Consider the following 22,557-nt stretch of genomic DNA (forward strand, 5'->3'; position numbering starts at 1 on the left):
AGGTGTTTGCTGTCAGCAGTTGTTGATGATCTCTTATTATGCTTCAAAAGTCTTAATTTAAATGCATGTGAATCATGAGGTGCTACAAAAAATGAATTCCTGTCCATTTATTATCCGCCAGTTACCTGTTGCTCAGATATGTACTATGATCATGTCTTTTATTGCAATTTGTGAAACCTGTTTATGTATAGACTACTCACATAAAGTTTGGGATATTTGACTTTAGGACGAAATTTCAGAATGCCTCAAAATGCACTATAACCTTTACAGGTGAACTTAATTTGACCTTTAAACTTTTAAATCCACAACTGTTCAATGTTTCACTACTTGTTTCCTAACATGCTGTTGTCTAACAAGGTGAATCGACCACTAAATGTTCTGGTTCAATGACAATTTGTATTTAAACAGTCCTCTGCCATCATGCTGTTCACAGTTTGACATCATGAGACCAAGATGACCCCTAACAATTGACAAGTTATTTAGACATTGTCATTTTTTGTGGTGGTATACAACCACTGTTCTTAGCTCTTGTTTCAATAAATTACCATTGCATGCTTTTACTTAAACCCCCTACTTTCATTATCATGTCACTGTGGGATGAACTTTTACATTTTCCATAAATTTCACCCGGAAGTTGAATGTCCCTAACTTTTTGTGAGTAGTGTGATGATTTGTTTTTCTTTGAGCACATTGATTAATCTAAGTGGTTTATAGTAAATCATAAGAGATTGTATTTTGATTAATTCATTGAGCTCAAAAGATGTATAATTGGAATATTCTGGCACAAACTCAGCAGAGGAATATTCGTGTTAGATTAGAAGCTGTAGATGTTACATATTGCCACACGTGTGAGAACAACAGAAATGTTAGTTGCTAAAAGTAACAAACAAATAGCTTTCACAAAAGATTCTGTAGGTTAGTTTAGCCATGGGGGATGCTGAAGCTTACACTAACATCAGCTTAAATCAGCAAAGACTGCTTTCTTTTCCCTGCTATATTGATTTTGTCATTCTCTTTAATAGGAACTTTAAAAGGAATTTCTCTTTTTATTTATTTCTAAATATTTTTAATAATCTTTGGAAAATGACCCTGGAGAGACTTTCAGCTTTTTAGGACAACATCCTTGTACCACCGCAAGATTTAATGGAGTCATTATTCTACATAACTAAAGACAACGAGTAGGATAAGGGCCAGTGCTTGTGACAATCTTGGGTACTAGTTTATCTCCTATACAGCTAACCCGAAGGTCTTAGGAGTCTGTAAGCCTTTGGGGGAGAGAATGAAATGGACCAAGGATTTCTTTTCTGTGTGCGTGTGTGTGTGTGTGTGTGTGTGCGTGTATGTGTATGATAAGGTTTACTGCACTGGGCTGTGAGAGTGCTTCACTAACTAATTATTTGAATCCTTCTCTCAGATTAGGCTAGACATGCAGAGCTTATGGACAGTCACATAGCAGACAATCAGACCATGTAATAACCAGAAGGCCAATATTTGCTTTAAATCCACTGTAACACCTCACAAAACAAAAGTGTGTAAAGCCCTAATGCTCAGTCCAATCCCACGCCACACTGCCTTCATAAACAGCGACACCACCCCCACAATGGACGCCATCTTTACTCTGGCAATTAGGCAGAGCTTTGGATTATCACTTCCTCAGCCCAGCACACCACAAATCCATCCGGATTCAATTATTCCCCTCCAATGTCTGTGGCCATTTGGGCTTTTCAGGCACATGGCCAATAGAGAAATGTTTAAAGGATTTGAACTGCTGAAAGTATAAAGGTTCCATTATTTTTTCTAAGAAGGGCTCTGTTCTTAGTTTTTATTTAGTAATTTATTATTTTTTTCCCCCATAGCTTAAAGTTTAACAAGACTATTAAATAAAACTGAAACCAGAGGAGCTTTCACACATTGTCCTGGTAAATATTTATAAAAAAAACAGAGAAGCTACATTTACAGTATTTTTATCCTCACAGCTTCCTTTAGTTTTTTTCATAAATGTGGTTTGATGTTTAGAAAACATGGTGCACCGTATCCTTCCCACCAAGGAGCCCATGTTTTAATCCACATCTTGTGGGCCTGTAGTGTCTCTCCAGGGCTCAAAGACCTTAAATTATGAACTGAAATGATTTGATTTGTTCTGTCTTGCTGCACCTCAGTGACATTATTTTTACTTATTAGAAAGCTCACTCGGGATAAATTGTGTAAACGATCAAGGTTCACCAAGGGTCTGGACACTCACATCTTTCCACTTAAGGCCTCATGTCTCATGCGTTTACACAGAAGCTTTTTTTCTCCCGGTTGGATCTGATGGACTAGAGAAAAGCTGCTGGTGTTGGGATCTCTAAGTGCATTTGTTTGTGTCCCTATGAGTGTAAAATTCAGGCACAACTACGCATACATGCTAACGTGGAAATTTCATAACAGGTCTGTGATGAAACCCCCCCCACTCCTCAAGGCTGTGTACAACCCCCTTGTGTCTGTCTACCTTCTCGGGCAATTCATTTCCCTCACAGCAGATCACTGCCATGGCTGTTATCTCCTGCATTTCATGTTTCTGCTATACTGCAGCCTGTCAGCTCCTAACACAATTCTGTGTTTGTCTCCTCTCTTTTATCTACAGATACAACAGTGTCGTCACAAAAAGGTAAGACGGCACTCAATCAGTCACCTGTGGATCTCCATCCCCATTTCCAGATGGGTGACATGTGGGTGTGTTGCTTTGTGTGTCTGCGTGCATTTTCCGTTTTTGCTAATAAGATGAAAAACATTTCACGGTGTTGCTGATTTGAAATGGAGTCATTCAGTGTTTCTGTTACAGAACAATCTGTTTGATTACAAAGTCAATCACTCACACCCACTGACACCTAAACTAAATTACCCTGCTATCCTGCAATGATAGACAGCACACAGTCTGTGTTTATGCATGCATTCTGTAAGTCTTATGTTCAGACTAATCACAGTTCGGTTTAAACTCCTCCACACTTCCATGTGTATGTTAATTTGTGGTTAAGGGAGGTGATTGTTTTGCATAGTGGATCTTCAGGGAGAGACGGGAGGTGCAGTGAGGGGAGATGTTTGTAGGAATGTACCTGTAGGCTGTTTTGATTTTGTAAGATGATGGGGCCAGGCAGTCAAACTGTCTAAACAGCTCCAGGGGTCTTTTTCTGAGTGGCAGCCTGCAGGTGTATGCACCAAGCAGTTCTAGCCCTCTAGTCTTCTAAGTGGAAATGCAGTAATAACAGAGGGTGTGTCACGCTCTGTGATTGCAAAGCTGAAGCAGACAATCAGTCGGGAGAACTCCCTGCTGATTTTGTTGAAACTTTCTTTGATTTTCTGCAGTGCCTAAAAGAAGTTAGGTGTTGTTTTATGCAAACTCTTCCCATAGCAGTAGGGAACGCAGGTGAAAATATTTTCATTGTCACCTGGATCTGATATAATGTGCACAACATGTATATTTGAAAAGAAAAAAAAAACCCAAAGAGCAAGAGTGTCTCTGGGAACAGGAGACATTTCTTATCTTACAAAGTTTCAGATGCGTGTAGATACAGTGCAAAAGCACTGATAGAGTATATCTGTGTGACAGGTTAACTTTAGTACACCTTCTCCCACACACATACACACTATTGCGAGGCCCATGTATGTGATGACTCTGCTGTCAGATGGGCCTATAAAGGTAAGTGATGCGAGTTGCCCGAGCATTACTCTCTGATGGATGTTGAAGGCAAGCAGAGGCTGGCTTGGTGTACATCATCCCCTCACAGCCACACTTGCATATGTTTCTGAATTAGAGGGAGATAAATATGGAAACGCAGGCCTGACAGCAAATAAATGCACACTTGTTAGCTTGCGTGTCCATCTCTGTGTCTGACTTCTGTGTGTTTGTACATTATGTCTTTCTCTTCTTGCCCATCCAATATGTCTGATTCAAATCTGTTAAGTCACAAGCATCAACAAAAATATTCACTGTCTCTTAAGCCCACACACTGAGCTTGCCATGGAGAAAAATAGCCCATTGCATTCATTCATACACCATGAGTTATAGATGGCTATGCAGCAATGACAGTGCCATCGGTACTGAAGAGCCATGGGGCCTTGGGGCAAAGATAATGTACATAAATCATGTATTTGTGTGTACACCTCTTAAAAGATGTGTGTGTGTGTGTGTGTGTGTGTGTGTGTGTGTGTGTGTTTCTTGTGAAAGATGGAGAAAGCAGGACATTTGTGCGCACTGGCAATGTCCACAGCCCACAGTCTCAATCCATCAATATTCAACATGAGGAATGTGGGTCTTAAACCTGTAAAACAGTACATAACTACAATACATGTGTTAGTCTGAAGGACAGCACATAGTATTTAGATCCAGGAAGTAGTCGGTTTGTGGCTGAATAACCTTTACTGTTGTTCCTCACCAATATCATGATTAATACAGGTCCTCATTATAATGTGACCTTATTCTTTAGTTCTCTTCTTGTGTGCAACATCCCTACGATCCCTAACATGACATCCTTTATCCAACACCTCTCCCACCTCCTTATACTCCTCCTCCTTCTCCTCTGCCAAATGAAGTATATTTATGGCACCTGGGCTGGAAAAACAGTCTCTCAGAGACGTCCCTCTAATTTCATTTTCAAAATGCCAGCAATAAATTTATCAAATGGGCTGAATCGAATCGGAGTCACACGCCGTGCCATCCGTCATGGGCTGTCCCTCCGGGGTCTGTGGGCGTACTTAAGCCAGCCAAAAACCTTTGCTGGCAGAAGAAAGGACTGAGAGTGTGTGTGTGTGTGTGTGTGTGTGTGTGTCTGTGTGAATGATGGGGGTGGTAGGATAGGGGGGAAGCCAAATGAATGCACTGGAGGAATTGGCTGAGAACGATGCCTTTGAGTGCTTGAATGCATATGTGTAAGCATGAATTAGCTTGTGCATGCACAGGGGTCAGCGCTAATTCTTCCACAGATAGGAGTCTCACGCTGGAAACTCTGTTAAGTACTTTGGCTGTCAATGTGCCAGCGTAATAATTGATTAATTGCAACACAAGTTAATTGATTGTTTTGCTCGTCTTTGCATTTGTAAATCCCTCTCAGTTCAAACACCACTTTGAACTCTAGCCCTGCCATTGAAAACTCCAGGTTCACACGCCCCAGACTTTCTCATTCCCCTCCTATTTTTTTTTTTTACTTCCTTATCCGCTGTACCTGACTTCAGCACCTTTGCCCCCTCCTTAAATTCCTTTGTCCCTGATTTCCTTTATATTTCACTCTTTCCTTGTGCCTATCTGTCCTTCTACTCTCATTATTTATCAGTGTGCAGGTTAAGCCAGGCATGAGTGAGGGTAAAGCAGCTTAGTGCTAACGGGTCTAATGAAGTCAGACCTTGTATTTCTCTGACAGGGATCAGTGACACTATTCACAGTGGTAAATGATTAGATGAAACATTCAGAAACCCACAGCGGAAATATGAGCAATGTTATGTGTTAAAATGCACTGAACAGATCCCCAAACATTTATGTATGTGAGCCCAAACAGCACACACACACACTCTTTCCTCACTCCCACTGGCTGGACGAAAACAGTGAATGACAGAGCGATTCAGAGAACCTGGCTATTGGTTCCTGCTGTGTAGAAAGGTGGAAAAAAAAGTATGAGCTGCATGAGAGAGATTCCTAGATCACATTGTAAACAACTCCACACGCACTATTTAAGATTCATGCAGCGATTCATGAGTTTCCAATGTTTCTAATTTCTGCTTAAAAAAGCATGACAGTCAAAAGGCCAGCATCTCTCTACCAATTGAACATTTGAAGATTAATCTCAGATTCACTTTAAATCCTGGGAGATTAAGTTCTCCCCCTGTGCTCCCACGTGTGGCATCTTAATATGTGCTTGTACTGCAGTGTATGTTTTAGTACGTCAATAAGTGTGTCAGTGTCAACGTGTGAGCGTGTTTGTGTGTTCGAATGCTAAAATTGGGAAATGGAATGACAGAGGCAAAGGCAGGGTCAACAAGCTGCCTGTTTTACAGAGTGAAAGGGTGCCTGCGAGGGCTTGGCTGCTTTTTGCCCCATTAGCCACACATGCTAATTTACCTGTCATTTTTCATCTGCACAACGAAACTACACTACTCTCAACTTCCCTTGCTGTCTCTCTCTTTTCTCACCCTTTCTTCTTTAAATCTCTAAATCTCGAGACTTTTCCCTTATTGCTTTTTGTTCAACATCTTCTTTGCACTGTTAAATTGGAACCATGTTCTGCCTTCACATCAGTAATTTTTCTCCTACGAATCTTAAGACACAGGATTTGAATTGAATGTATGGGCATTTTTGCCAAATGAGTGTCTGCTGCTCACAGGCTCTAGTGTACCATTTGCTTTGCAAAGCCTCCTTCAAAGTTCTTCTGGAAAGTACGGCTTAACAAGGAAGCACTTTCTTCACATCCAAAGAAGTGGAATCACAGCAAAGCTACCATGACGAGAAACAGACTGTTAGATAGTTACAGTAGTTGATCAGAATTCTTATTTTCCACGTGTCATGCATCATCTGATGATTGGAGATGTTATGTTTCATACGTAATATGATAAGTTGAGACTTTTTGTACCAGCTGCAGCCGAACATTAAGCCTAAAGATCCCATGTAGTGCAATGACTGATACGTCTATTGTAACTGATAATTGCTGGGGAATAATATACTCAGACCTGCTGAGAATCTTTCAAGTTATTAATAATTTATATTGAGCATTTCTGTCTCCTCTTGTGATGGTTTGGTAACTTTAGTAATAAGCTAAAGGCTACCTTGACATAACAGAACATACTTGCAAAGGAATTAATAATAGCAAACCTGAAGAGAAAATTCAGAAACATTGAGAGGAAACTAGATTGCTGGTTTATTTTAGAACTCTGACAGAGCACCTCACTGTTAACACAGCATGTAGAGAAGCCCACTGAGCTCAAATATCTAAATTGACAACGTAAAATCACAATCTAACGATGCTCAAGTGATCTTCTTAGCTATTAAAAGCTTCATAAATCTAGCTCCAAAAAGCCTCCCTGGCACTGTGGCTATATCATGTTGTGATGAGTTTGCAGTGCTGCTTTGAGACATGGTAGTAAACACTGCATTAACTAGTAGGGTGCGAAAAGAAAAACCTTCCAAAACCTTCCATTCTTACTTCCTTCTTTCTGCCCTGACCAACTTTTAACATAAAAGTGTTCAGTGGATGAGGTGGTACCACCTGAAAGCTTACTGTAAAACCGAGTCACTAGCCTTTGACATGCTTCAGGACTTTGAAAGTTTGATTCTAATTATGCAGTCTACTAATGTACTATTGATCAGTTTCTTTCAGCTCAATGTTGGCCCCATCAGGAAAGAATAAAAGTGGTAACTACAATTGCATTAATTGTTTTAACATTACTACTATAAATTAATGACACAGAAAGCAAATAGTACAAAACGTTTTACAACATCTAAACGTATATCATAATTACTAATAGCAAGAAGTAGCCTACTGTAATACAATATGTTGTACTAGCGAGGGCTGTTCAGTTCCACACATTAAACAGCTTTTGAGGGGTGGGGATTGCAGGTCAAATGCGATTATGATAAAGAATGATCACAACACTGTACTTTGCCAACACTTTAATCACAACACTTGCGATTCTGCAGCATACCTATGTATTGCAAGAAAATGATCACAATACAAATGGAAATCTTTTTTTTTATTTCATTCATAAAAAAAGTGCAATAATCTATTACACAGATATTTTAGTATTTTATATTATTATTCATTATTTATTATTTGTAGTTGTGTAATTATGTGGTGGGAATGATTATTAAATCAAACAATAACTATAAGCAATAACTATCAGTAACTAAACAATGATCCTACAATTCTACAGTATGTGGAGCAAAGGGAACCTAGAAAGAAATGATTCGATTATCAGCTGAAATAATTAAAAAAAAGTTTCATTATTATCATCTGTTATTGACATATGTCTTCTTATCCATGTTAATCTAAGGAATCTTGTTCAGTACATTTTGTTCATGTCATACTGTTCCTGTACAGGTGCTGCTTTGCTTTGATTCATCTAATTGATCAATTTTACATTGTGTGTAAATGTTAGAATCCATTTTTATCATATTTTCCCCCTATGGTGGCATGTATTACCAACAGATCCTTTTTAGAGTCCAAAAGTAGCTTTTTACAGCACTCTGTACACCGACAGATGAAGGTAGGCACAGGTGGATTCTTATTTTATGCACCACTTTGCAATATGTACCTTCACAACTTTTTTTCACTAGTTGTGTGGCTCTGGATAGTTGTTGAGTGGACTTTCAGGAAATTGACTCTGAGGTTAAATCCTACTGACTTTGGTGATCCCCCTAAGATTAAATATTGGGTTTTTTCTCAGACAGTAAAACAATGCCCTCACTACTGCATGTATTAGCACACACGTTTGCTCACTAGATAATGTATCATAAGAACTAATGGTGGTGATACTCAGACTTTTCCTGAGTTTTCCTGAGCTACACCAAAAAGTTGCCTTTTTTTTTTTTTTTTTTCCAAATGAGACATGTGGTACAGAATTGAATTGAGCTGACTGGCTTTACAACAGTTTTTCACATTTCCCACAGGATGAGTCGCAGTAATATATACACACAGAGACTGCATTGGATTAGGGAAAACCACTTCAGGGTAAGGTTACGTTAAGAAACAACATTGTTTAGGGGAAAGGCACAGGAACTTCAAAAAAGTTTGAGATACAACAAAAATTGCATAAAAACAGAACACTATATACCATAACAACATACTCACGTACTTCCTGACTGTAGTAGCCATGTGCGTCACGTTGTGCTACAATCATTAAAGCACACAACGTCTGGCACTAGAGTCAAACCCCCGTTTCCTTAAGTTTTAGTTTTAAAGGGCTTTATAAAAATACAGGAGCCAAGCAACTTTAAACTGAATTTTAAGATTTCTTTCCAGCTCAAATTAATGTGTTTGCCTTCCAAGGCTGCTCAAAACTAAAAGGGAAACACTATAATTTAATTTAATTGAATGCACTTCAACTATAAACAACCTGCTGCTGTGTTTTTCTCACATGTGGCGAAATGCTCAAAGCCCTGTGTGCAGGCCTGCAGTAACAGGATTTGTTTTCAGGCTTCCTATGTAGTAGTAATGACTGAATGTGCAAATGTCCCATGGTTTGTTTTCTTCACAGTCCTGCTCATGCTACTGAGGATCCCTGTGATGGGAGCTATGATTACTTTGGCCTTCAATTTTGCAGGATAGAGGGGTCATAATCAACATGGTCTTCTCTGTAATATATTGCTCAGGTCATGTAATAAGGGCCAGAATTTATGGAATTGAATTTCTAGCAGAAGACACTGTAGGTTTAGGATGGGCATCTCCTTACAAGCCTAATTAAAACATTAAAACGTCTGCAACAGAATGTATGAAAAAAGACATGGTGGACAGTGTCACCTGTGTTTAAAATGAAACTACCCTTTTTTCTGCAACAATGTGAAAGGCTCTTTGTTATTGCTCACAAGAGGCTTATAATGCGTTTTGTTTGCCAAGCTAAGTGCGGCAGCATGTCCAGTTGAGTGTTAGCCAGAGATAAAGACAAAACTGCACAGGGAGCCTCAACACGCCCACATCTTACACTCATTAAGCCTGTCTGAGCATTGCAACGTTTCATACGCAAAGACCGAGAGCAGATAAAAGCAGAAACAACTATAACCAAAATGATGGAAACTGAAGTAAACTGATCACCACTCATTCTTAGGCTCAACTGCCAATTAGATATGAGGACAGCTTGTTCCCTTGAAGGATTAACTTAAATTGATATTTCGTGTTCTGCTCAGTTGGGTGCAACACTGATTCCACTGGTGGATGGCGTTTCCGGCATATTCATACGGGTTAAGTGCAATTGACTTTGCAGAGATAGACTACAGCTTATCATAAATGTTCACACCTTGGTAGAGCAGGTGCATTTAAACAGTGTACCATCAGATACATGGTGTGTGGCAGGTATCTGCAAGATTATAGCATGGTTGCACAGAGATACTGGTATTTCTCTTTGGTGTCACAGAGGAACAGAGAAGCAAATGAGTCTTCCTCATGACTCAACAACTTGCTATGGTCACAGGACTGCCTGCTCCGAGTCACTTAGATGATTCATACATCTTTGTCTGTTTACTGACAAGACACCACAGTTGGGCTTGAAGCCCTATGGGGCTGGCATGGCTAGGGAAGCGGGTGGCATATTGCACCCAGCAGGACCGCTCCTAGGCCAGCTGAGCAGAGGGATTTGGCCAGCTTGGATTAGCTCAGCAGGGTGAAACAGAGGGATATAGACGGGGAGTGGAAGACAGAATACATCAATCTCTGCTCAGTACACGAACACCTGAGAACCCTGAGAAAGAGCTGCTAAGAATCATGGTGAGTCTTGTACAGAGAGCACACTAGTGCACATTACACAGCAGTGAAACATGAAACAATCTCCACCTCTGCCATTTGCTGTATGCTCAGGGCCTGACTAATCCGCAGTAAATAACACATCAGAGTTTACGTTTTCTTTTGAAATAGCTTTGCTCCTTGTCATACTTCTGAATTTCTTTTACTTAAATTTACAACTGTTATACATTTCTGAGTGGGGACGTGAATATTCATTTTAAAAACCCATAATGAGATAACAACATCTCCCAACTCCACAGTCACACTAATTAAGGAGGCTTTTTTTCATCTGCAGTGTTGTGCTCTCAAACCTTGTGAACTGCTCAAAGGCATGTCACCACAGCAATGGCAGATGGGTATTCTCAAGCCAAAAATAAATAAGTAAGTTGAATTGTTGAAATATCACACCAAGAGGAAAGAAGGCAGAGCCAGTTGCCTCTAACAGACTGCTAAGGAAACGTGTCTTTATTCTTTTCTCAGGCTGGTTCATTTCTGTCCGAGGAATGGATCTGATCCAACAGTTTATTACCAAACTTCAGATGCAAAGCCTATTCATTTTCTGACACCAGAGAGGGCCAAGAAAATGAATTGGGGTCTGGACAACTTGGCATCACTCATGTGAGCACAGCAGGAAGAAATTCTCCAATGTAGAAGTTATGTCTTCCTTCAGCTCTTCTTCACAATCTTTCAGACTTTCTCTAAAAACTATTCAAATTTGTACTATCAGTCACAGTCACAGAGAGCTACAGTGCATAATGTGCAGTGCAGTACATGTTATAGTAGAAGTGTGTAGATACAAATGGTTGTGTTAGCACTGTCTTCCCTTTGGGCTTGTTAAAAGTTTTATTAGAGGGAAAGAAAAATATGGTAGCAAATGTTGTGGTGATTAACTCAGTGTGAGGTGTATTTACTGCATCAGGTATTCAATCCCCACATCCCTCCACCAAACATCCTAGAACTTTCAGGGTTCATGTCCGCCCTTGTTTTAAAACCTAACACAAAAAGGCTCTCGAAAGTGTCCTCTGTTAGAGATGGTTGTTGGGGGTACGAGAAGAAATTTGACATCAACACTGTAAATGATTTTTAGTAGTAGTAACACAGTAATATAAAGTGCCTCTTCTTTTTTTTTCTACATATACTCTAACTAAAGGGAATTTATAATTTCAGGATGGAGTTAATCTCAGTTAATCTCCTCAAACAGCTCGTTTGTTTTCTCGTCCACACTCATGTTACACTCACAGAGTCAAACTCTACAACAGTACGAATTGCTGCCAAGGCAACAATAACTGATATTTTTAAAGGAGCTAACGTGGCTTGTAGCAGATAATATGTGGAAGTCATTAGCCACATTCAGACCAAGTCAATTCATTTGAAGCTGCTTAGCAGCTTCATATAAATGAAGCTGGTTTAGCTTTCATGCTCTATAAGTAGGACGCATGAATGTTTGGGTAGTGAGAGCACTGGATTTGACATTCTGTTGGTAATGAGTCATGAAATGTGGGAAAGATGCCATAAAGATGTTTCGCTGATATTTGGCAAGTACTGTAGTTTATGGGGACGTTTTGCAAAAGTAATGCAAAAAAAAAAAAAGTTGCTTTGTAATTTCCCTTACTTTGGATCAACAGTAATAAGTAATATGTAATATTTGTTGTTGTACTTGCTACTGTATACATTATTTTTACATGGTTCAGAACTTGGGACCAGTTTCACACATTTAGACAGACTTTTGTTACCTTTTAAACAACTAAAGAAGAAAAAGAAGCTGGAGAGAGTAGGGTGAGGAGATGAGATATTTGATTGCAGTTTGGTGCAAGGCAGACATATGGTCATATGCATAACATAAAAATGTTTAAAGTGAGGCATCATGGGAGGACAGGAGAGTGCCCTTTTGTCATCTTCCCTTGCAATTTTATACTCATCAGAAAACAGGATACTAAATTACTTTGCAAAGCTACAATACATACATTTTTAGTCAGCACACTTACGCTGGAAAAAGACACGGCAGCAGAAGCAGAGTAGGCTAAAATGGATTATTCTAGGTTAATTATAGGCACAAATCAGCTTGCAGCCATCAATAATTCAGGTCCAAGACTTTGAAAGTAAACACTGCTTATCTCTTCAGGAATCTAGACTATCACAATGCCATAATGGCATGAATAATATGGAGTAGTTACCACAACATACAGCTCTGTAACCACTACAGAAAAGAAAAAAGCAAACAAAAAAAACACTAGTGCTCCGAAATTTTATGCTCATTAAATGAAGCTGAATGTTCTGCAGACCCATAACCATTATTACCTGGTGCAGCATTAGCATGAAACTGATACTAAAGATGACAGGAGAGGGAGGCAATTAGAGTGACAGCTGGTGGTGGGATGTGTTGAGTTTGGTGGATCGATGTTTTCTTTCAGCTTTGTCTCTCTGCTATTCAGACATAAGGTTAACTTACACTCTCATTCAGTCAATAAATGCACATAGGTTAAAAGCTAAAGAGGATCACGCTTCCACTGCAGAGTTATTTAGTTTTTTCTCTTTTCTTTCTCCTATAGTATTTGCATATTGACTTTTTCCTTCCATTTACCCACAGGCAGATTTTTTCGCTTGCCATTAATACATTTTTTCAAGGTCTGTTTGTTATATTTATGCTATGAAAAGTCTGTGTGTGCTGCATGTTTACTTAGCTTGTAGCAATTCCCTGTCCTCAACACTGCAATTCCCACCTGAGCAATTCAAGACTCGGAGTGGGCCTGGTCTCTGTCTGTCTAGGATGCTCATTAGATAAAAAGGAGGTTCATGTGCTGTTCGTCTGCGGGTGGCAGTCAGTTTGTCTGTCTGTATTCTTCTCACTACTCACTTTCTTGCTCTTTTTCTCTTATCTTGCAATGCTCTGGAGATGGTCTACTCAGTACAAACAGCATCTGTCCGGGAGAATAATAACATCTATAATCGTTCCCTAGAGTGTCAACAGTGGAAAACAGATTACTTGTTCTTTTTTTTTTAACTTTGCTACTCAAAGTTTTCAGATTTATGATTTATAGAGACCACACACTGAAATTTCTCTAAATACACCAGTTCAATTCAAAATGATAACAGGAATTTTTCACATTAGCTTATGTGTGATACTACATATTTTATTTTCCACCTCCCTTCATATTGTCTTGTACAGTATAGCGTAGTTTGTCTGTCCACCAGATTGGATTTCATGGAGTCTGTCGCGATTTTTTCCAGTTATAGCATGTGTGGTACTGATTTCTTTAACCTAACTTGGATGATGTACATAGTCTCTGAACACTACACGAAGACGTGCAAATCAAACAGTCGGTTCCTAAGAGGGAGTAACTTTACAATATTGTATGTGAGGGAAAAGAATATTCACATAGAATAAGATTTCATGGCAGTTTTTAAGGAAAACTGATATGTCTCAATGCAGAAAGATTTGGAGGATTTCTCAGATGGATTTAGAATGTGTGTCTGTGTATTTGCATACAGATGAGCTTGTGCATACTCATCTGCGTACCTCTGTTTGAGTGTACATGTACTTTATGTGCACACTCCAGTGTGTGAGTGTTATCACTCTTGTTGCAGCTCACTCCATTAGTGTGTAGGGATTCCTGTACTCTGCTCCTAGCCAGAGGAGACCAATTAAAGCCATCAGGCAGTGTCAGGAGAGCTGTGCTGCTCTCAGAGCCCGCAGAGCTGGAGAACAGAGGGTTTAGATGGGCTCCATCCTCCTCCTTCAGTCCTGCACTGCCTGCAGACAGGCAGTGCACAGGCAGTGCAGGGAGATTCTGGAACAATTATAGGTAATTCATGCCACCAATTCCTGTTCACTGTATTGCATCTATTTTCATCAATGCACATATTAAATAAATATTATTATGGAAATACTATCATTGTTTTTCCTCACTCAATTTTATTCATAGGCATGAGGATTGCAGCATGCAGTGGGCAGCAGATCAGGTCAGTCTATTACAGGGGTTAAGACATGTAGATCATTCAGTTATTCTTGAGGGCAGTTCAGAGTCTCCAGTCCAGCTTCTTTGGATTTTAAGAGATTTTTGACATTTCCCACAGGCCTTTTGAATAATGTTCAGATTGATTCTGCTGTTTAAAAGTGCATTTCAGTTCTTTCAAAACTGAACATAACAAATGTATAAATTAAATCATGAGTTTAAAACAAATTCAGCTTTAACTTGCCAATAGTATTCAAAAGAGTAAAAATAAAGCACCGTGTCCTTTGCTAAATCCAAATTACGGTACCTCCCATTAAAATGGCCTTATTTCATTAGACTGACAAAACATTTTAAGGATTTTAAAAAGATACATTTTCAGTGGTATCTGGATGCCTGCATGAATACTTTTGAAACATCCCCATAGATATGCACAAAGGAATAGCAGTGATTCAGCACAGTTTGAGGCCTTCCCAGTGGATGTTATTATAATTTTTCTGCAGCCTTCCATATTAATGCTTCTCTCATCAGTGATGTTCAACCAGGCTTTGGGGCTTTGTTTCAGCATGGAGGCCAAAGATGCCATCCCCTGTTACAAAATAAGGCACCAAATACGACCTTCCCTTTTCCCTTCTCCATTCTTTCCTTCCCCTCACCCTCCCGCTATCACCCTGCCCTGGGGATCACTGTTGTGGAAATAGACCCTGCTCCACAGTGTCTACTCAGTAGGTAATAACTCGCTGTTCAGAGTCAGATAAAGAGTTTCATTCATTAAAGTCGCTGCTCTCTTTCTCCACACGAGTGACACCTATCCCCTGGGAGAGCAGCTGTGAAATACATGGGTTGAAACCACAGGCACAGCCTTCACCGGCCCTGATTGTCTCCCTTCAAGCTTTTAGGTGGAGAAATCTAACCCCCCCGAGCCTTAATATCATACTGATCTTCATTTTTATCAATGGGAATCCCTAATCTTATTTTTTTCACTTCATCCTTCCGTCCCCTTTGCACCTCTTAATACACTAACTCAGTGCCTCTATTATCGCCTGCTACTGCCTTCACCTGCACATCTCCATCTACTTTCCTAATCACTCCTTCACTCTTTTGGTGGTTTCTCCCTCACACTCTGACTTTCTTTTTCCCATGTTCATCTCCATCATCACGTTTGAGTACACATCTACCATGTTTTTTTCTGTTATCTGTTTTGTCGCTCTCTCTCGTCGTTGGGTCTGTGAGGTCCCTGAGCATTGGGAGTCACTGATGCGTGTATCGGTCAGCAGTACTCATGGGTGATGTGTAGATCATTCATCCTCTGGACAGGTATGTAATAGAGGCGGTACGAAGGGTAGAAAGGGGACAGTGGGGGATCTCTGGAGGAATGAGAATCAATTTTATCGGGAATCAGTGGTGCGAAGAAGCAGAACCTGTGTCTCTTTGAGCTTCTCTCTTTCCTTCTCTGTGTCTCGTTCTTTCTGCTACTCTTTCTGTCTTCATTTCCCAACTCTAACTCATTCCTCTCTGACTGTTCATGCTGCTCATAAAGACACACATACTTTACACTGGCCAAGCAGCAGCATAAAACCTTACTTAAATTACAACACAGATGCCATTATTTAAGTCACACCCTTTTCTTGGCTCCAGCAAGAAAATTAATAGTACACTGTTGTTTTATTTTTCTGTGAACAAAGGAAAAACACTCTCTTTTCTCCTTTCCACCATGTATCCCGGAGCACTGCAGTTCATCAGAGCAAACTAAAGAGACAGAGACATAAAAAAATCCCCACAGTGATTGCCCCTCTACTAAAACTGGCCATGGCAAAAGGCCTGTAACACTTCTACTACAGAGCCATTGGAGACAAACAGCAGTAACATGCACTCAGGCTTTTTCAGTCACCTGTGAAATCGAACTTTGGTTAAAACAGCCCGAGATGCATGCGCTTGCTACCTGTAGCAAAGATGTGCATGCTAATGTCTTCAATGGCATGGCTTTCCAGCACAGGTTCCACTTCATAAACTGAAATGATGACTATTGGCTGACTAACACACACCATTTGACCTGGCACACTAGAGGAAACAACGATGAGGGAGACAAGGAAAATTGCTCATCAATCACGACCACGGATGGTCAGGCACTCTCATCTTGTAGTAGTAATGTTCACTGAATTGATCATGGAGTGATGAGGTGGAGTAAAATGTGGCATCTTGCGCATTTAAAGCAGAGTGATTTTTTATTTTTTATTTATTTATGATGGCTATAAAACATTTGCACAGATGTTAATGCTTCTACACAATGCCTACAATAGACTCAGTTCTAGGTATTATTACTTATTTGCAAAGGAAACAGTGATAAAGCGACGTAATGAATATGTGTGTGGGAATTAAAAAGAGGGAGACAGAGTGAAAGACACATAGAGCCAAGGGAGGTTCTGCCGAGTGGGTTTTCCACTCTACCAGTACAGAAATGATGCATAACTCCACAGTATGCCCTTTAATTGGTGCTATTAATATCAGTTAAAGTTTTAATACCTATTTATTAAAACTTAAACTTTTTTCTAAGGTCTAATATGAATAGAGTTATGAATCTCAAGGGCTGTGCTCTATAAAAAGGCTTCAACATAAATTATTAATGCTCTACCACTTCATCTGCAAGATCTCACTCCTTCAAGATTTGTTAAAAAGGAAATAGCCCAAAGGTCTAATTTTAGGATGAATTTTCAACATGAAATACTCTACATGCGACTTCCATATTTCTTAAATATTTCTGTTAAAATGTAGATGTCACTCCCATACTGCATTGCTAGAAACTTCCAAACTCTTTATTGGAAGTTGACAGGGGATCTCTGGTTTAAATTGGCCATGTATAAAATGTAAACAAACTGTGGAGACAGACAGAGAGGAATCCTAATGCAGCCTAATTTGTCTGTTTGTATCATTAAAGTCCTTCCCTCTGTCAGATAAACTGAAAAGCTGCAGCACTTATCTGCTGAAAAATCAGCCAAATGAACAGAGAAATGTTTTAGTAAGGCACAAATCCAGTTATACCCTAGTATTAAAATTAATTATAGTTCCAGGATTAGAAACTTTTTGCCCTGACACCAAGTTATGTGTAGTTTTTACTTTGAACTAACAAAATAAGTTTCTTGCCATGGACCATATGTGTTTGCAGTCTGACATAAGGAAACAGTACAGGATAAGCAGAACAAAGATCAGCAAGTCTATCTGTGACAACACATTAATATTGGGGCATTGTTGTCATTGTCAGGGAAGATAGATTATTGTATATTTTAATATATATAGTTTATTATGGAACAGCATGCCTAATGTGCAATTAATAAAAAAAAACAACAACAAAAAATGAATAGGTTACTTATTGAGTTAATAAAATTCCTCTTATGATTCTAAGCAATTAAAATCTGTATGGGTATCTTGGAGTCTGGTACTCACACAACGTTCATGGTGGAGATTTGGATTTTCATCCACAGACATCAATTTCTCGTGGGTCCACTGCATCACATATAAATGTGCTGCATTTAATTGACTTGCCTGGTTAAACTTGCAGGCATAGTGGCACTTGCATCTTACTCCTCCACGCTCCACTTCTTCCCCTCTTTTTCTTTCTTGTATCATGGACCAATCCCCGGTATTCTATTTCATCACTTCCCTCAAAGTGGTCCGCTGCACCTCCATCCCCACCTCATGGTTTCAGCTGGAGAGTGGGAAGTGAAGCTTGTATAATTAAATATTAACAGCCTGCTGATGAGGGGATTGAGAGCAAGGGTGGGTAGAGGAACACACCACTGAATCCTGTGTCCTACTTCTTACTCTTAATGTCCACTGGGAATTATTCATGTATCAGCTAACCTGCACTGGCACCTAAGGAGGTGCAGGGGTAGCAGTGAACTGTGCTAGAGTGGTACAGAGTGGGCCCAGGTCAATCAACATTAATAGGAATCCTATTGGGGAAATAGAATTCCTGGGAGGAGGAAGGATTTCATTATTAATTAGCCTGTCAGATGCTGTTCTTTTCTGTTTGGATGGCTGTTCAAAAGCTAAGTGGCTGGTGTAAAAAGTTTTAGGTGTTGTGCAAATGGAAGATTAAGGTGCAATTGGATCAAAAAGTGTTGGATTTATCATTGGATTCTAAAGCAAATTAATGAACTAATTATGTTTGTCCACAATCCAATGAGAGAGAGAGAGAGGAAAATAACATGTCTGCATCATTATTGCCTTCTCCTTCGTAACGTTTGTGCCGAATACAATTCCATGTTGGTCAACATGAGTAAAGAGAGATGAGGTTTTATTTTTATACGTTTAATCCGCTAGCTATTATCTTATTTGTCTTCAGCTAACTTCAGCTTAACATGCACTAATAGCAGAGGAAAATGTGTAAAACCCTCCTAAGGGACAATACTTGTTCCAGTTCTTGTTTGTTGAGGCATTACCATACACAAGTCCTCATAATCTCAACAATTAGAATAGATTAAACCAGGGTTTATGCGGGATCTGAGCAGTGCGAGTGGAACGGCATAATGTGCCATGGTCTCTTAGTTTCACTGTACATCATCATAATGTGTAACAAAGATGAGATTTTAGTAATGGCTTCCTCTTTATAAAATGAAGCATTACGAGCTATGGTAAACGTGCTCGGTGTGTGCTGCACTTCTCTCTGGTACTCAGTCAGGCTATTAGAGACCTCTCTGCTCACACCTAATAGAACAGAGTCTTTGTTTGTGTGTCAGTGCCTTGCTCTGTGCATTGGTGCCTTGGGCTTGTCTTTAAAAGTGGACACGGGCAACGTTTCCCACCATGGCCCCTTAATTTCTCTCTGTGAGATATCCATGTTCAGAGTGAACGCATCACGCAGCTCAAGGATGCCGTGAAGCAATTAGGGCTCTCTGCTGCCCCTGGCGTGTCAGCTTCAGTAAATAAAGCTCCCTGCAGCCCCAGGCAAATGATGACTAGAGAAAACATAGAACAGCCTTCAACTCTTGAATTCAAAGGGTTGAACACCCACTAGCATCCCCCTCCCTTCCTCTCCTGCTTGGCTGAATCACAGAACCCAGTGGAGGCAGTGGGAGGTGGGTAGTGGCTGTGTGTGTGTTTGTGTAGGGTGTGATCGTCCATCTGAAAATGACCACCCAGTGATAGTAATGGTCTCAGTGCTTTCTGCGTCTCCAGCTGTGTGAGCAGGTTACCCAACCTGCACACAACATCTCTGTGATGGCGAACTTGTTTGGACTCTACGCTCTTTATTCCTACAATTCTTGCTGGACTTTTTCATATCCAACCTGGTTGCCTGGGTGGGTATTAACAAAAAACTCACTCAGTGATCAATCTATCAGCAGTGACAGGTGACATTTTCTCTGTCTCTCACCTGCTGCCCCTGGGTGATTACCACTTATCTATGTAGGCAAGCCCGCCCAACATCCATACGCACACATCCCTCTTCAGGATGCACAGCAATTAAGTGATTATCCAACCCAGTGGTTTTTCTAAAGGGCCACAAACTCACCTCAACCTTGAAACTTAAAATAGCTGATGAAAGTCCCCTGCATGCAACCACTGATTCATCTCCCTTTAGAGTTTTAAATTCCAAATGTGTTCATTATTTGTTTTCTAAATGACTCCTTACACCTCACAGGATGCATTTGTTATCTATAGCGGAATATAGTTGAACCAGAGTGGGAAACCACAGGGAGAACAGAAATTGGCAGTAAAATAGAATAGTAGATGATTTCCCCTGCTACCCCTCTGGTTTTAAAGAGTAAACTTAATAATATTGCTCACCTGTTGGTGTCTGGAGCTTTGCACAGGGCACAGTCACACTCAGTATAACTATGGCAAGAAGAGCTCCAAATCCCTGCTTTGTTAACCATCCCCACAGTGGCACAAAGGCTTGAGGATCGAAACCTCACATCACACCACTTATGGCACTTCTACTACAACTACCATAAATTACAAAGTCATCATCGTCACCATCAACAATATTATCGTTATTGGCTTTGCCAATTTCAAAGCACATTAAGGGAAATAATGAAAACAGAAAACATTAAATTAACCAAAAAAAAGTACTAAAATGTGACAACAACTTAGTCAAAATAGTAATCATTAAAGTACAACATGCAAAGGCAGCTCAAGGACTATTAAGTAAAGATAATTATGTAAATGTATGTTTTATAAAATTCATTTTTAAAGATGGCACTGCCTGAATTAAAAAAAAAAACAGAAACGCTATGATGGGAAGGACTTAATAATCTCCTCATTCATGCACATTAGAAAACATACCACAATCTTTAAATTCCTTTGGTAAATCTAGCTGTGTATGCTGATGCCAGCGTTGGAGAAGTGGTTTGCGTGAGCGTTTCTTAGCAATATCGCTTGCTTGGTGCTGTTGATAATGTGATTCTGCTAATGACGGTGGTAATTGCAGTGGGGGACAGACGACTGGCCTGTTTGTTGCTGAGCTTGTAAAAGAATGGCTGAACATGCACCTGCCATCTCCAGAGATACTCATTAAAGAGGAGACATGTCAAGTCCCAACATTTCAGTTCCTATTGCATAAACAGTGGAAACTGTACACGGTGTACAGCAGTTAACCATTCTCATTTACAAGCACACACGCACTTACGCACATCTTTGATAATTAAACTTTTTTTTTTCTCTAATCACAATTCATCAGAGTCACAATGAAACATTTGTCTTTGCATTTACTTCCTACAGTAGCTGTAGCAACTTCTTCTAATTATGGTGTACGGCTTTCAACTTCCGGGTCACCGCTCGTGCTCGTGCTCGTGCTCGTGCTTGTGCTCGTGCGGTGAGTGGTCGACTAACACAAAAGTGTTTTGTACATAATATTTTTCTATTTCGTGGGGCAGACAGGGCTCCTTTATGCAGCCTTTACATGCATTCATGGGATCCATTTTTTTCTCTTTCTTCACGCTCGCCTCATCTGCTCTTCCTTCTTTGTTTGTTGTTGTTACTGTTGCATGCAGCCCTGCACTCGCCGCTGCACTTGCCGCTGCACTTGCCGCTAAATGGATTATAATTTTAACATTATAGAAAGTCGTGTACTTTTTTGGATTTTCTTGTTTTTGCACTCTCTGGTGTTTGTCATGGCAAATGGACACAGTATTGGTGGCGGCCAGTGCATCGTATACTCTTAAAGAGACTTTTTGCTACAGCTGAACTACTTCCACCAGACCTAGAATACAGCTACTTTTCCAGAGGAAATACTCCAAAAATCACTTTCCTAACCAAGAGGAATCTTCTTACAACAAACTGAAGAAAACTCCAAGGGGAAAGAAAAAAGGTGAAGTTCGAGTCAGACTCGACTAAGAGAAAAGTAAACAACATCCGGTTCCCTCTGTTATTCTGGCTAACAGACGAACTTCAGGCCAACATAAATTTAATGCATGAACACAGGACTGCTTAACTTCTTGCATTTACTGAGACTTGGCTCAACAAGAATGATGAAAATAACTCTCTGCATATAGAGGGCTTTGGGACCCCACTGAGACTCGAACGTGATAGTGAGCTCACAGGGAAACAACTTTGGCGTTGGTGTCTGTTTTTATGTAAACACACGCTGGTGCTAGGGAGGGAGAGACTATGCACCGGGGACATTGAACTGCTAGCTATCTCCCTACGACCATTTTATCTTTCCAGGGAATTTTCACAGCTTTTTTTTTTTCATTCTGGTTTACATTCACCCCAAAGCTAATGCAGACACAGCCACAGAAAGTATCAAAAGAGTACTGGACATATTTGAAACTTTTTCCCTCGACTCTCCTAAATTCATCTGTAAGACTTCAATCACTGCTCAGTGGACAAGTCATTGAAAGGTTTGGATCAGTATGTTACATGCATGACTCGCCTTGGAAAGAATGTGGACAAATGCTAGGGCTTGGTACCAAATGCATTTTTAGGAATGCAAAGTAGTCAAAAAAATCTTTAAAAGAGAAAAAGAGGGTATTCTTCATTGGTTCCATGATGGAAAACAAGGCGGTCAACAGGGAGGTCAAGTGCGCCAATAAAGCTAGTAAGCTGAAATATAATGTGGATCTTTTGCTGAAGGTAACCGCTCAGCCTGGCAGGGTCTCAAGAACATGGCAGCTGTGAATACTACTCCCCACACCAGCAGGACCATCCAGTTTGTA

General features: G+C 40.0%; 1 protein-coding gene across 1 annotated transcript in view; it reads left to right on the plus strand.

The window, feature by feature from the left end:
* Window positions 1–22,557, plus strand: part of LOC137140011 (cadherin-4-like) — a 218,931-nt gene that overhangs the window by 89,873 nt on the left and 106,501 nt on the right. The window contains exon 3 of the mRNA XM_067528015.1: window positions 2,624–2,647. Within this exon, the coding sequence (XP_067384116.1) occupies window positions 2,624–2,647 (24 nt within the window). The remainder of the gene's footprint in view (window positions 1–2,623; window positions 2,648–22,557) is intronic.

Source organism: Channa argus, chromosome 13 (assembly GCF_033026475.1).
Source record: "Channa argus isolate prfri chromosome 13, Channa argus male v1.0, whole genome shotgun sequence".
Classification (NCBI taxonomy): domain Eukaryota; kingdom Metazoa; phylum Chordata; class Actinopteri; order Anabantiformes; family Channidae; genus Channa; species Channa argus.